This window comes from Rhinolophus hipposideros (genome assembly GCF_964194185.1).
Source record: "Rhinolophus hipposideros genome assembly, chromosome: 9".
Lineage (NCBI taxonomy): Eukaryota > Metazoa > Chordata > Mammalia > Chiroptera > Rhinolophidae > Rhinolophus > Rhinolophus hipposideros.
In genome coordinates, this window is record NC_138055.1 from 4,445,979 (window position 1) to 4,460,077 (window position 14,099).

General features: G+C 52.6%; 1 protein-coding gene across 3 annotated transcripts in view; it reads right to left on the minus strand.

The window, feature by feature from the left end:
* Nucleotides 1–687: 687 nt before the first annotated feature.
* The window catches only part of PARVB (parvin beta), an 89,877-nt gene continuing 76,465 nt past the window's right edge, over nt 688–14,099 (minus strand). For 2 of the 3 annotated variants that reach the window (XM_081061392.1, XM_081061391.1), the window contains exons 11-13: nt 8,309–8,410; nt 4,955–5,027; nt 688–3,623 (exon numbers count right to left, since the gene is read on the minus strand). In XM_081061392.1, coding sequence (XP_080917518.1) covers nt 3,547–3,623; nt 4,955–5,027; nt 8,309–8,410 — 252 coding nt within the window. In that variant the 3' untranslated portion in view covers nt 688–3,546. The remainder of the gene's footprint in view (nt 3,624–4,954; nt 5,028–8,308; nt 8,411–14,099) is intronic. The other variant, XM_081061390.1, reaches the window with a different exon arrangement.

Consider the following 14,099-nt stretch of genomic DNA (forward strand, 5'->3'; position numbering starts at 1 on the left):
TGAGGGTTGATTAACTCGCCAGCAGTCCTAATCGGGAGCAAAGCCGGATTAGAACCCAAGTGCTTCCCCAAAGCCCAGGTTCTTTCCAGCAGCAGTTTGTCATTTTCAGTGTTTCTTCAGAGCACTGTGGCCTTCCTTGCTCTCCAGGCTCGACACACTTTAATAGTCACAATTTTAACATTTCGTAGGAAAAGTTCAATGCACCCAAAGCCTCCCATGACTTCTGCAGGGAAGGTTTACAGCAGAGCCAGCGTGGAGCATGATGTGATCACCATCATGGGTTACCCAGGTGTCCCTCGTCCCAAAGCCGAAGGAGCCAGTCTCCCTGCTGCAGCACTTCTACCGGGCCTGTACCCATGGCCCACGGGCGGCTCCCGCTCCGGTTTGGAACCAGGCGAATGGCTGATCTGTTCTTCATTATCACTCATCCACTGCTGCGACTGTGCCAACCTCTGTTCCCAGTGGCTCATGCCCATGAAGCCCTCAGCCTCAGCCGGTGGGGGCCCCGTCCTTACACAGGGCTGTGAGCTGCCTCCTGCCCGCTTCCTCGTCCGAGCGGAAGCTCTGGTGAGCAGGGAGGGCTGTGCTGGAAGCACGTGGCCCTCTACCGAGCCCTGAGCTGCCACCACCAATGGCGGCCAAATACACGAAAGGACAACTCACAGCCAAACAGGCAGCAGACAGCCCCATGTTCACGAGTTCTTTATTGGAATAAATAACAGCACGCTGTTCACACCACATGGTATTTTCCTAACTTGAGTCCTTGGCTTAGGACGTGTCTGTCTGCAGCAAAGGACGCTGGCCCAAGGGGCCACTTCCCGGGGCAGCCGCTGGAAGGGCCAGGTCAACCACGGCCAGGGTTTGAGAGACTTTCATTTAATACCCAAAGTAAACATCGCTTAAAACAATTAAAAATACAATAAAATACCGCCCACAAAGGGGGTGAAAAGAGAATTCAGCTGCTTTAAAACAACAGAGCTCCTTGTCACACCCACTCAGGAGCACATGGGTGCTGGGCTGATGCCTGCATATTACGTGTGGATATTAAAGAGGAAACAGAGCTGCAAGCAGGTGCCCCAGGCCATTGGGGGTGGGGGGAGACATGCCCGGGAAGGATAAAAGTAGAGAAATAGTTCACACTCGGTTGCACAGAGCCTGATCTTGCTTTCACTCAGTTCCTGTAGACCGGGTTCCTCTTCAGAGAAAAACGATTCGCTGATAATGTGGGTCAGCCCACGAGAAAAGGTTCCAGAACTTTCCAGAATTAAGGTTTTTTTCTGCTACCCAAGCTACCCCCAAGAAGATGCTCCAGCATCCCCGGCCCTGGAATTTACGCCCAGACAATTATTGTCCCCAAGCCAATAGGGACGCTGGGCTGATCACCCAGAAGGACTCATTCCCCACAGCAGAGGTCACCCAACTTCTGCCTCAGAACTGGCTCCTGGTGCATCGTCCAGGCCAGGCTTTGAATTCTCATCCACACTGGACAGTGAAAGGAGAAAAATGAGATGCATACAGAGCAGGGGGGCCCTCACTGGTGTGTAGAAGGCACACCCACGCCTTCGAACCAACTTGAAAAAAATAATTTGGATAAAAGATAACATCCTCTGCTGCAACTACGGCCTCAAGCAGCTTTCCCAGGTCTTAGTATTTCTTTCTCTCTCCCACGCGAAACACAGGGGGTTTAAGTGGGCTCGCTGCCTTGGGAAGCGGAGCGCCCCCATTTCCTCCCCTTCATGGCACAGAATGGGCAGAGCACCCCCTGAGCTGAAGCCCCCGAGGCTGTGTTCTCTCCAAATCCTGACCTTGCCTCCTACAACCCTCGCCACGGCCCCCAGAGATCGGTGACACCCTTGCCAAGCCCACTGGGTGGGCCCACCGGCCCCAGGTGCTGTGATCCCAAGTGAGGAAACAAAGTGGCACAGAACATTCCAGCCTCAGCCATTGTTCAATGTTGTTCTTTAAAGTCACTCATCCCGCAGGAGACAACATAATGCCATTTTAATTATTTCTTTCTCCTGCTGGGAAAACACCTCCATCCGAACGGTGATTCTGAAGCCATCCCCAGCCTGGAAGCAGTCAGAGTGGAGACAGAATATTAAACTCTTTTCTACATCTTGAGAGTTTGCATTCAATTTGATAGGAACAAGCCACTCCACAGCTCTGATCTACAGCGGAAAGGTGAAAATTAAAGAGATGGGAAAGGCCCAAAGGAGGGCGAGTTGCAGGGTGTCCCCGGTGCTGGCACGCCATAAGCCCCAGCTGGGAGCCGGGGAAGGAGGTTTGGGAGGGCACCGTGCAGAAACCACCCGAGACCCAGCCGATACATCCCCATTTCTCTCCCCAGCCAAGGTGAGCAGGGGGTGAACAGCACGTAAAGAGGTGATCAGCATTTCCTTTTACAGGCAACCCAAGGAGAGACGCCAAAGGGGCTCGGAAGCCACGACTCGGAGAGGAGTGAGATAAACACCTCATCTCCCCGTTATGGGCTGAATGGGGTCCCCCCAGAATCCATATGTTGAAGCCCTAACCCCCAGGACCTCAGAATACGACTATTTAGAGATGGAGTCTTTAAAGAGGTGATTAAGGTGAAATGAGGTCAGTGGGATGGGCCCTAACCCAATAGGACCAGTGTCCTTAGAAGAAGAAGCGATCAGAACGCAGACACACACACAGGCACGGCCAGGTGAGAACACGTGGCCCCAGGAGGAACCAACCCTGCCGATACCTTGATCTAGAATTTCCAGCCCCCAGAGCTGTGGGAGAATACACTCTGTTATCTAAGCCCCCTAGTCGGTGGTGCTTTGTTACAGCAGCCCAAGCAAATGAATATACACTGCTTTTTAAGTTTTTAAAAATGCGTTCATCCCCAGACAGGGGCCCTGAGATGGGAAACTTCCTGTGGGGTTGTCGCAAGCGGCATCTTAGAGCCAGCTCTGACCCAGCCCACTGGGTAGCAAGAAATAAAGAAATGCCTTCAGCAAATCCTTCCCTCCATGGGCCGTGGCAGCGGGGTCATCTGGGGCTTAGATGTTTGAAAACAACACTAAATGAAAACAACACTGAGTGGCCAAGAAGCAAGAATGTGCGGCAGACATGCCTGTCACAGCGAAAGCCTCTGGGACTTATTAAAACTGCAAAAACACTTGACTAAAAAGGCTTCTATTCCAAGGAGAGCCCTCCCAAGGGATTCTGCCAAGACAGTCAGGCTGTCGGTGACTTTCTCATCGCCTGTGAGGGCTAATTGTGCCACCAAATGGAATGCAGGGTGCCCCCTCCCGTGGGCTTTCTCTTTTTCCTTTTTTGATCCAGCTGATAACCAGTGACTCAGCACCGGTGGAATCCCAGGTGAGGGAGGCCTCAGACACAAGCACGTGTTTAGAACCCTGCATTTCAAATTACACAGAAAAGGGATAAAGAGCAACAACCAGCAAAAGGGGGCAGGGGTGGGGGCCCACCGCGGGCTTGGAGGGGAAGCCCAGTGCCCGCCTCCCTGGACAGCGGAGCACAGGGGACGTCCCCAGCACAGTCTCTGCTGCCCCACCGTCACTCCATGTCCTTGTACTTGGCGAACAGGTTGTAAAGAACCCTCAGGGTGGATTTCAGGTCTAGGTTCACCACATCTGCAGAAGGAAACAGAGAAACTGTTGGTGGGGGCAAGAGAGTTTCACCTGGAGCCCTGGTGCCGCCACTTGGGGGGGTCACGTGGCACAGGCGCTGGGTCCCCAGCAGAGAGCTGCTGTGTGAAGACATCCAGGACGCTCTGGGCAATGCCATCCCCAGTAGGATGAGCGCGTGGGGTGGCCAGGACAGGGCGCTCCGTCATCCCCTCTAGGATTTGCATTGGGCCAAGTCTGAGGACCGGCAGCGTCTCAGGGGTGTGGGGTCTAAAACGGCTGAGGACATTTCCTGGGGACCAAACACCCACGGGCTAACCTGTGCCAGGACCACTGGCCTGCAGCAAGACCAGGCCTCCGGGGCAGGGCAGGGCAGGGTGGCAGCTGCTGTCCTACCCCTCCAGGCTGGGCACAAAATGTGGCCTTCTGCAGGACACTTTAGGGCTGACAGCTCCCTCAGGGCCCAGTTAGTCTGGGCCACCTTCTTTGGTGGGAAGGGGACCTGTCCTCTGGGAGGGGGCACCTAGTTCTTGTTCTCACATAGCCTGTGACCTCAGACAGGGGGCTTAGGAAGGGCTGTGGCTCATGGGTCACAGGATAGAATCCCTGTCCCTTAAACGGTGGCTGCTGAGCCTCCGAGGGCGGGCGTGTGGAGGGTAAGGCACACATCCCGCCCAGAATTCAGGCTGCGCTGTAGGGTGGTGATTCTCAAAGTGGGGTCCCCGAACCAGGGGCATCTGTGTCACTGGGAAACTTGTTAGAAATGGGCTGGCCGGGCCCATCCACAGCCTCCGGATCAGAACTTGTTCTATAGACGCCCCCCCCCCCCCCGACCCCGAGGTTCAGACGCTCCCTCGAGTTAGAGTCCTGGAGCAGCGGCCAGGGAGGGACCGCGAGGTGCGTCCTCACCCCAGCACCTCACGGACACGAACGTGCCTTCCCTGCTTACGAGCATCGCCCTTGGCTGGTCAGGACGGACATGTCCCCACCCGAGAGTCATTCACTGGCCGTGAGCCTTTCGTATCCTTTCAAGCATGAAACAGCATCGCCAGCTCAAGGCGCCCGGAGAGGCAATTAAATCCCGAGGCCACAGCCTCCAAGCCAAATGGATTCTAAAGAACCAGCGTTGGTGGCTCTGTCAGCACAGTCATCTTGGTCCCCAAAACCAGGAGCATGGGGAGGGTGGGGAACTGGGGGTCATCAGAGCCTGGCCTGCAAGCCACCCACTCGGGGTCTCATCGGGAGAGACGGGCCTGGCTTTCCCGTCCCCTCAGACAGCGGGCAACTTCCCTGCTGTGCCCCTGACTCTCCCCGAGGGCACCTGGTTGGGGCTTTACCTTCAGGCCGAGCCTTGGGTTTCACGAGCCCTGCGTCCAGCATCAGCTCAAAGGCAAAAGACACGTTGTGGACCTGCCAAGGACACCAGAGTTAGCACCAGGGCCAAAGCTGCCCCCAGGCCTGCCTGCTGCCCACTGCTTTCCCTCTGAAAGGACAGGATGGGAGCGAGTGTGGACAGAGTGGACCTTTGGAACTACTATGCCCGTGAGAACCCAGCATGCCCAGTGCAGGGCACGGGTGGGCAGAGGGAGGGTGTAGATGTCTGCTGAGGGCAACACACATTCCCTGGGTGGTCCTTAGTCCCCTCACCAGTGACCAGGGGGCAGCTGGGACATGCAAGGAGGAAGGCACAGAGCCTGCCCTCGAGGCTCGGGGGTCCCCACATGCCTGCTCTGCTCCAGGCCACCAGCACGTCCACATGATGAGAAGTGACAGCGACCCCATTTTACAGATAAGGAAACGGAGGCTCAGAGAAGACAAGTCACTTCCCAGAGGCACCCAGCCCCGTGCACTGTGCCCAGCATAGAGCAGCCTTTTCTCCTACAGCATCCTGCTCCGTCCGCCACCATCTCTCCACCATCCAGATCATCGAATCTGCACGCGCACAGCAGACTTCGAATCAAGGTGAAAGAGACAGGACGGCAAAGAAGGAGAAGCAGGAAGAAGAGTCAGGTCTAGGCTGTCAGCCCAACTTGGGAACAGACGTCCTCTCAGGGCCTCTTCCACGGGCCCCCGGCCTGAAGGATCCTTCCCCCTGAGCACAGGCAGGTCATTGGTGGGAGGAATCTCCCCTCTGGCACGCATACCTCAGGGGGGATGGCTCCCTGAAACTGCTCAGCGTGGTGGAGCGTGGGTAGGTCGTGAAACCCACCCTGCCCCACGGGGAGGACAGTTCAGGGGACACTTCCTTCCAAGTCCACTTCACAGCCACTCAGCCCTGCAGTGACTTGTGTTGAAATAAGACTTTCATTCTGCTTTCCTCTCAGTCTGAGGAAACAACCCGACAGTAAATGGCCACCAGCCGCCTCTTGTTATCTGTCAGAGCCATGCCTTCACCCCCAGCCACCTCCTGTGCCCCAGGAGAGAAGCGTGCCCTGAGCCAGGGCCCCAGACAGGGCAGAGACAACCACAGATGGCCCCCGGAAGGGCTTTGGGGACACCCTCCCTGACTGTGACAGCCCCCAGCCAGTGATGACCAGGCCGCACGCCAACCCCTAAGCCCCACGCCACAGCTGGCAGAGCCAGCCACACAGCAGGCCACCCTGAAGTTCTCTCTCTCTCTGCAATTCAAAAGGTTTTGGAGAACCTGGCCAGGTGAGAGAAGCTTAGAAGTTTCCAAAATAGAAGGGGGCTCTTCTGGCTCTGCCCCTGCTGACCGTGTGACCTTGGGCTGTCTTGGGCCCTTCTGAGATTCCGTTTCCTTGTCAGTGGGGACAAAGAAAATCAATAAGGGGACACAGGAGAAAGGACCTTGAAACTAAAGCCCCTTTCTGATATTTGTTTCTAGGAATAACCTCCAAGTCTCCAAGACACAGTCGACTCTGGGGAAGGGGTGGGGTGGGGGCACTGTGGAATCTTCCAGAAAGATGACCGATGGGCACAGGTACTTAGCAAAATGGCCAGCACAGTAAGACATAGTGGCTGTAACAAAAATCCGTGGGTGATGCCCAAACCTCTGAGACAGTTCAAGAGGCACCTCTCCTTTGCACAAACCTAAGGGTCTGAGCTATCCTGTCTCATTTTTTTTTTTTAATCCAATGCAGTTGTTTAAAAATACAGGCCCACGATGCATCTCCGATTTCGGTCCCCAAACCCCAATTTCCTCCTGCTGCTGCAAAGGTTCCAAGTGCCAGAGCATGATGCCTCTCAGGGCCCTTGGAAGATACTCAGTGAGCGGTCTCTCTGTGCCATGTCACCACTACCTTGGGGGTTGGGACCAGCCTGAAGTGGGTTCGAGTCTATGCAGTGGGGAAACACCACCACCTGTGAGGGTGTCGGGAGGAACAGGAGGTTGATAAATGTCTCGGGGCTCACGAAGAACTTCCCAGCGGCTCTGTGAGGGGAAGGGACACACTGGGGTGGGATGAGGAACCCCCAGAATCTGCATCCTCTTAGGAGAGCTCCAGCTGCCCATAGACACCATCAGATATGTCCCTTCTCCCGGGTGAGCAGGCTAACACCCTGCTGGACGCCATCCCTAACACAGCCCTCCCTTTGTGGCCCCCATTCAGAGGGGAAGACGGATTAAACAGGCCTCACGCCTCCCAGGCCAGGGAAGTGACTGACAAAGGCTTTCATCTCCATTTCAAAGGGAGGAAGGCTGGGCTGGGAGGTGACATTTGCACAGAACCTGTTTCCGAAAGAAGCCCAATTCCAGACGGCCTGGAGAACTTCACCTTTCTCGCCAGCATTCTCATTAATTTGAACCAAGAAAAGCTCTCTCCAAAACAATGCTTCTGCCACCAGCCAGGTCGGGCCTGGAAATGCACGTGCCTCTTCCCCAAACTGTGTTCGCGTTTCCAGAAGGACAGCCTCTGCTCTCACCATTCACTGTGGACGCTAACGTGCCAGGACCTGTCTCATCTGTTCTGATTCCACCTCAGCAGGCGAGACGGGAACACTTGGCCACGAGCAAACAGCCTGCTGGGTGTCAGAAGTGGGCAGACTGATAAACATTGCCCCATTTTCGGAGGTTTCCCTGGCTGTCACCTCCGCCTGCATTGCCTGCCTCTCTGACTCACGGGTCTAGCACCTTGGGAAAACAAAATGACATATGTCCGTGTGTCCAAAGCAATGTGGTCAGTCCATACACCAAGTTTCCAAAGGTGACGCACTAAATACGGCCGGACGGCTGAACCTCAGGAGGCCCCGGGGCAGGAGGCAAAACCCCGGGTCACACAGGTCACGTACAGCAACCTAAATGTAAAAGTTAGGCCCGTGGATCCAAACAATCCTGTTTGGGAATTTTCCTAGAAACAATCCATAGGAATGACAAATATATATATTCAAGAAGATGCCCCCTTGTTTAACAAGTCGATTGTGCAAGAGTTGGGAACAGGAGACACTAGAAGTGATGCCTGTGTGGAATGAACACGGGGCAGCTCTGCAAGTCTGCTGACATTTGACCACAATTATTAACACTGAGCATGTCCCGTGGGAAAGATTGGGAAGAGAACTCGACACCCAACACGTGGCTGTGCCTGGCACGGCTGACGGGTCTCCTTTTTACCGAGTTATGTCTAAGTGCCATGTCACTTGTCGTGCCGTTCTTATTTTTGGAAGAAAGCAGCTAGATTGCAGAGTTGTCAGGGGTACCCTCCACCACACATGGTGATGCTGCGACATGCACGTACCTTCTGGTCGAAGCTGTCCGGGGTCAGGTAGAAGTTGTGCAGGGGGACAAAGTAATCGTCCAGAAGGCCCATGAGCAGAACCAGGTACACACCATCTGCAAACTACACAGAAACACTTGGTGATGCTTCTGGGCCACACACGGAGTCAGTGAATGTTCTGCGTCCACTCAGAAGGAGGAAAATGCTTCAGAGCAAAACAATCCATCTCTAGGTTAAGTGACAGAGCCTGCAGTTGGGTGAAGGACCTGGGTGCAAATTACCAGGCTCGGGACCGGACGTCACCGTGCGTGTGTTTGGAGCTGGAGTGCAGCCGCGTGGATAGAACCCCGGCTCCAGGACCAGACTGCCCAGCCACGAGGCTCATTCCCCACTACTGACGAGGGGCCGGCACGGGCTCCCATCTCTCAGGGCAGGCAGGGAGCGACCAGCACACACTTAGCGTTCCATCGGTGTCCAGGGTAGCACTTCTAGCGGGAGCCTCGGTCACGAGAAGCCTTTGTGTGTACCCCACATCTAGTGTTCATCCCAAATGGGCCCTGAATGGGGCAGAAGGCTGGCACTGGGGGGGAAGCCCTGCAGGCTGCAGCCCAAGACTGCCCAGCCCTTCTCCCTGCCCCCAGCCCAGCGCCACCTCCCACCCAGGAAGGGACCCAGGAATGTCGAACAAAAGCCTCTGCTCTTTGGCAGACAGCCCCTCCCCCGAGTAGCCAAGACAGGGTGCAATTGTTCCTCTCAGAGACAAAGCCCTGGAGACCAACGAGGGCAGAGCGACTTCCGGAGGGGAGGGCAGAACTCAAGTGCAGGAATACTACGTTGCCCACCTCACCTCCAGGGCCACACCAGCACTGGGGAAAGGCGGGCCGCACCGACCCCCTCAGGGGACAGGGATGGCATCCCTGGAGGGCCTAGACTTGCCAGGGTCCCCTGAAGAGCGAGGGTTTGTGAGGACCTGAGCCTCCCACGTCTGGAAATACAGTGTCCAACACAGTAACCACCGGCCACGTGGGCCCATTGAAATTAAAACGGTTTGTACTTCAATGTGGCTGATTCTTTTTTACTGCGGTAAAATACACATAACATGAAATTTGCCATTTTAACCATTTTTAAGTGCACAGTTCAGTGGCATGAAGTACATTTATGTTGTTGTGCAGCCATCACTACCGTCCTACCACAGGACTTCCTTATCTGGCAAAACGGAAACTCCGAGTCCATCAGACACTAGCTCCCCACCCCCGCCCCCCAGCCCCTGGCAAACACCATCCCACTTTCTGTCTCCACACATTTGACACTCCAGGTGCCGCATGTGAGCGAAACCACACAGTGTTTGTCCTTTTGTGTCTAGCTGTAGTGTTTGAAAAAAATTATGATAAAATATACACAACATAAAACTTACCATGTCACCCATTTTTAAGTGTCCAGTTCAGTCTTGTTAAGTACAATCTCCAGAACTCTTCAATGTAAATTAAAAAAAACATAATTATAGCTCTCTTCCCATAAGCAGCCTGAGGTGACCTCTGAAAATGGTTCGCTGTTCACTTGACCCAGAGAACCCCACAAAGTCATGCCAATCGGGAGGTTCCAATCTTCATGTTCAACTCGAAGAACACTCGTGAAACTGCCCTGGCCATCAAGAAGATGCGTATCCAAAAAGCCACCAGTGTCTGAAGGATGTCACTTTACAGAAGCGAGGTGTGCCATTCTGTCGTTACAATGGAGGGTTTGGGAGATGTGCCCAGGCCAAACAGGGGCTGGACGCAGGGTGGGTGGCCCAAACAGAGTGCCGCATTTTTGCTGCACAGAGGAATGCGGGACGCAAGGGTTTCGATGTGTAATAGACGCTGGTCACTGAGCCCAGCCAGGTGAACGAAGCCACCCGAGATGACGGCACAGAAATTACCGGGCTCGTGGGCGGGTTCACCTGTGCACGAGTTCCCCCGCCACACGGAGGCGATCCTCACCGAGAAAGAGCAGGTTGTGCCTCAACCAGAAGGGGAGGTGGCACAGGAGAAAAAGATAGCCCAGAAGAAACGGAAGGAAGAAAGACTTGTGGCCTGGAAGTAAATTCAGCATCCAATAAATGCTAACAGAAGCAGAAAATTAATTAAGATATAAAATCAGCTCCTCAGCCAGAGCAGCCACATTTCACATGCTCGACAGCCACGTGTGGCCGGGGGCTAACTGGATTAGATGGTGCAATGGTACAACATTTCCATCCCTCAAGGAACCTCTACTGGTCAGAGTGGTCTGGAAGATGGCCACACAGGACAGCTGGACAGCTGTGAGGGGCGGGGCACCGGAAGGCCCTCAGCTTCCTGAGCCTAGCAACCCGCAATGGGTAAGATAAGAACCTGAAGAAGGAAGGGCATTTTTATTTTAAAACAATGACAGCCCCCTCCACCATCCTAGGTGGGCCACCCACTCCCCAATTTTAAGATGAAAAGTCAAAATCACAAACATCCAATGGCGCCAAAGCCTGTCCTTGGGAAGGAGAGGGAAAGCTAAGAAACAAGCCCAAGGCAGAGGGACCCCTGAGCAACGTGTGAGCAGGTGGGGGGCTTCCTGGGGCCAGTGTTCTAGGCCCTGGTGTAACGTAATCTGATTGGTAAATGACCCTCTGCCTGCGCGTCACGAGCCTCATGCTTCCACACCATGAAGACATTACTCACTCATCGCCTTAAGGAGATCAGAAGGGTTTTCCAAGAGTTACGTGCACCCATGCAGCGTTTCGGGCTCCACTCTGGTGGAGCGCCCTGGGGTTCGCCCCCAGTGACACTGAGCCAGCATGGCCGAGACACCACTCTCGTCAACATTGACCATTTCCAGGGAACCGAAGGTTGCCCGTGAATGAAGACACCACCCACATCCCCTGGTTATGCAGGGAGAGGGTGGTGCTGCCGTACCCACAGGCCGAGAGGGGCAGAGTCCTTGCTTATTGCCACGGCATCTCTAACCTACCCCTGGCACTCTGTGTCACAGGACGGTGGGACAGATGGGAACTGAAGACAGGAAGGCCCAGGAAGGGAAAGGGGTGCCCAGGAGGGTGAGTGTCAGGCAGAGAGAGAGTGGTGGTGTATCAGCAATGAGTAGGTCCCTCCAATTTCACAAGCACAGAGCAGGGGTCCTGCGACAGGGCTGTACCCAGCTCAGAAATCTCCACGGAGGCCCCAAGACATGATCATCACGTCTCCATCATCAGTAGTGACCTTCATTTTTTAAAAAATAATATATTTTTAATAGCAACCCTTTAAATACATTATTCTCCAGTAAGCCTCCCTATATCTACGGTCTGGAGTTTAAACATGTGGAGAGAAGGTCAGAGAAGTTGAGTCACTGGCTCAGTATCACAGAGCCTGGAAACTGCCCAGAATACAAAAGTGGTTTTCAAAAGGAGGGAAAGCACATGCATGACTAGATACACACACACACACACACACACACACACACACACACTCACACACCTCTCAGCAGGAATTTGAACCCTGGTCTCACACCCAAGGTATGTGGACTTGAATGATGAACGTATTTGTAAGAATATCCAGTTCCATTGTCACAAAAGAAAAAAGTTCTCTGCATTTCTGTGGCCACTGATCTTTTCTGGTCGACCAGTGGTTAAAAATACTGTTAAGCTATTACTTTAAATAATGCGGTGATAGAAAAAAAATGGAGCTATTGAGTAAATAACAATTAATGCACATTGAAGTTTAGAGTCTCAGTCTAAGATATCTGGCTAGTAACACTGGTGTGTGGGCTCATTGAGAAGTGACAGCCGGGAGCTGCCGGCGAGGGTTCCCAGCACGGTGATGAGAGCGTCAGGTTGGCAAACCTTCTCGGGCCCACAGTGTCGCTCCCTCTGCCCTAACGATTCTATTTCTAGGCATTTATCCTGAGGAAACACACAAAGCACAAACAGCGTGTGCACAGATGCTCACTGTACTGCTATTTACAAGAACAGGAAACGCCCCATCACAAGGGACCGATTTAATGAAGCATAGCACAGCCATCCACGGACTAAGAGGCGGCCATTACAAGTGACAGACAGAGACAGACAGGCCAGGCAACAGCGAAAACAGAAGACAGAAACACCACAAAAAGAGGCCCACCATATATTTAGTAACAAAAAGCACATTACAAAACAGCTGTATAGGATGAGCCACTGGCATTTAAAAACTACATGTATGCATAGGAAATATTTAGAAAAATATACGTCCAACCATGAACTATAGTTACCCTGGAGAGAATGATGGAGGGTGATTGTGGAGAGGGAGAAAGGAGGGTTTTCCCTTTCCAGTTAGTCTACTTCTGGACTGTTACTACATCAAACAGCAAATAACCAGAGGCTAAGTGTGTGATATTAGTAAACTGCTAAAAATAATAAATGTACTTGCACCCAGTGCACAAATAAATGTGAACATTAATGTTTTGCTTTCAAATACAGACCCTGTGATTCGTTACTCATGCAGAGAAAAGGTCTGCAACCAACCGCTCAGCAGTTACCTCCGGGTGATGGCGTTACAAATGATTTTTATTTGTTTTGCTTATCTGCACTTTCAGACATTTCTACAATGAACCTGAATTACTTTTTTAATTAGAAAAGGAAATGAGAAAAGTTAAAGAAAGAGAAAAGATGAATGCACTCACTCAGGGGTTGAAGAAAGATCAGCTGTGCGTTAAGAGAAATCTGCACCAAGAACTCAAGGCTCAGAATTCGAGCCCCCGCTAATCCCGGGAAATGATAGTTTGTCTTTAACACTTGCTGAGAGCTCGAAACATATTTTCACTGATGCTACTTCTGTTTGGAGTGGAGATGGAGGTTATACAGTTGACCCTTGAACAGTGAGGGGGTTAGGGGGGCTGACCCCCCTCGCAGTTGAAAATCCACGTGTTATATGCTGTATTCTTATAACAAAGTAGCCAGAGAAAAGATGTTATTAAGAAAATCATAAGGAAAATACATTTACAGTAGTGGGCTGTACCCATACTGTAAGTTAATGTCTGTTTACAGGATGAAATCTCTGTCAGTACATATCAATATTCCCTTGTAGGATACAAAACGCTGTAGGTCATACATGTATTGCTAACACTAGACATCAAAAACGAAAAGATAATGTGAAAAAGAAACTCACATGTATTTACAGGTGTAACAATTCATGCACTGATAACAAAGAAGGAGCAATGTGATTGTTCCATGGTAGTAAGAAAATCTCCAAAAGGTTTTCCAATATATGTATTGGAAAAAAACCTCTGCATATAAGCAGAGCTGTGCAGTTCAAACCTGTGTTGCTCACGGGTCAGCTGTACTTCATGCACTTTCTGCAGAAAGAATATTTTGTGCATATGCATTAGGGGGATATTTAGCGAGCATTTGCGAGACGCCAGCCACAACTCCAAGTGTAAGGATCGCAGTGGAGAGCAGAAGCAGGGGGACAGAACATTCTAGAACGAGGGACCTGCACATGCAGAGGCTCTTTGGTGGGGGTAGTATGGCACCTTGGAGGGTGGAATGGGTTGAATTGTTCCCCCCATAAAGTGTGCTGGAGTCCTAGCCTCCAGCCCCGGGAACGTGATGTTAGTTGAAATAGTCTTTACTGAAGTAATCAATTAAGATGAGGTCGGTAGGGGGGGCCCTGATCCCACATGACTGGTGTCCTTACAAAAAGAGGGAACTTAGAAACACATGTACACAGGGAGAACGCCACATGAAGACAGAGGCAGAGATCGGGGTGACACATCTATGACCCCGTGACTATCAAAGGTCACCAGCAAACCCTTAGAAGCCAGAGGCGAGGCCCAC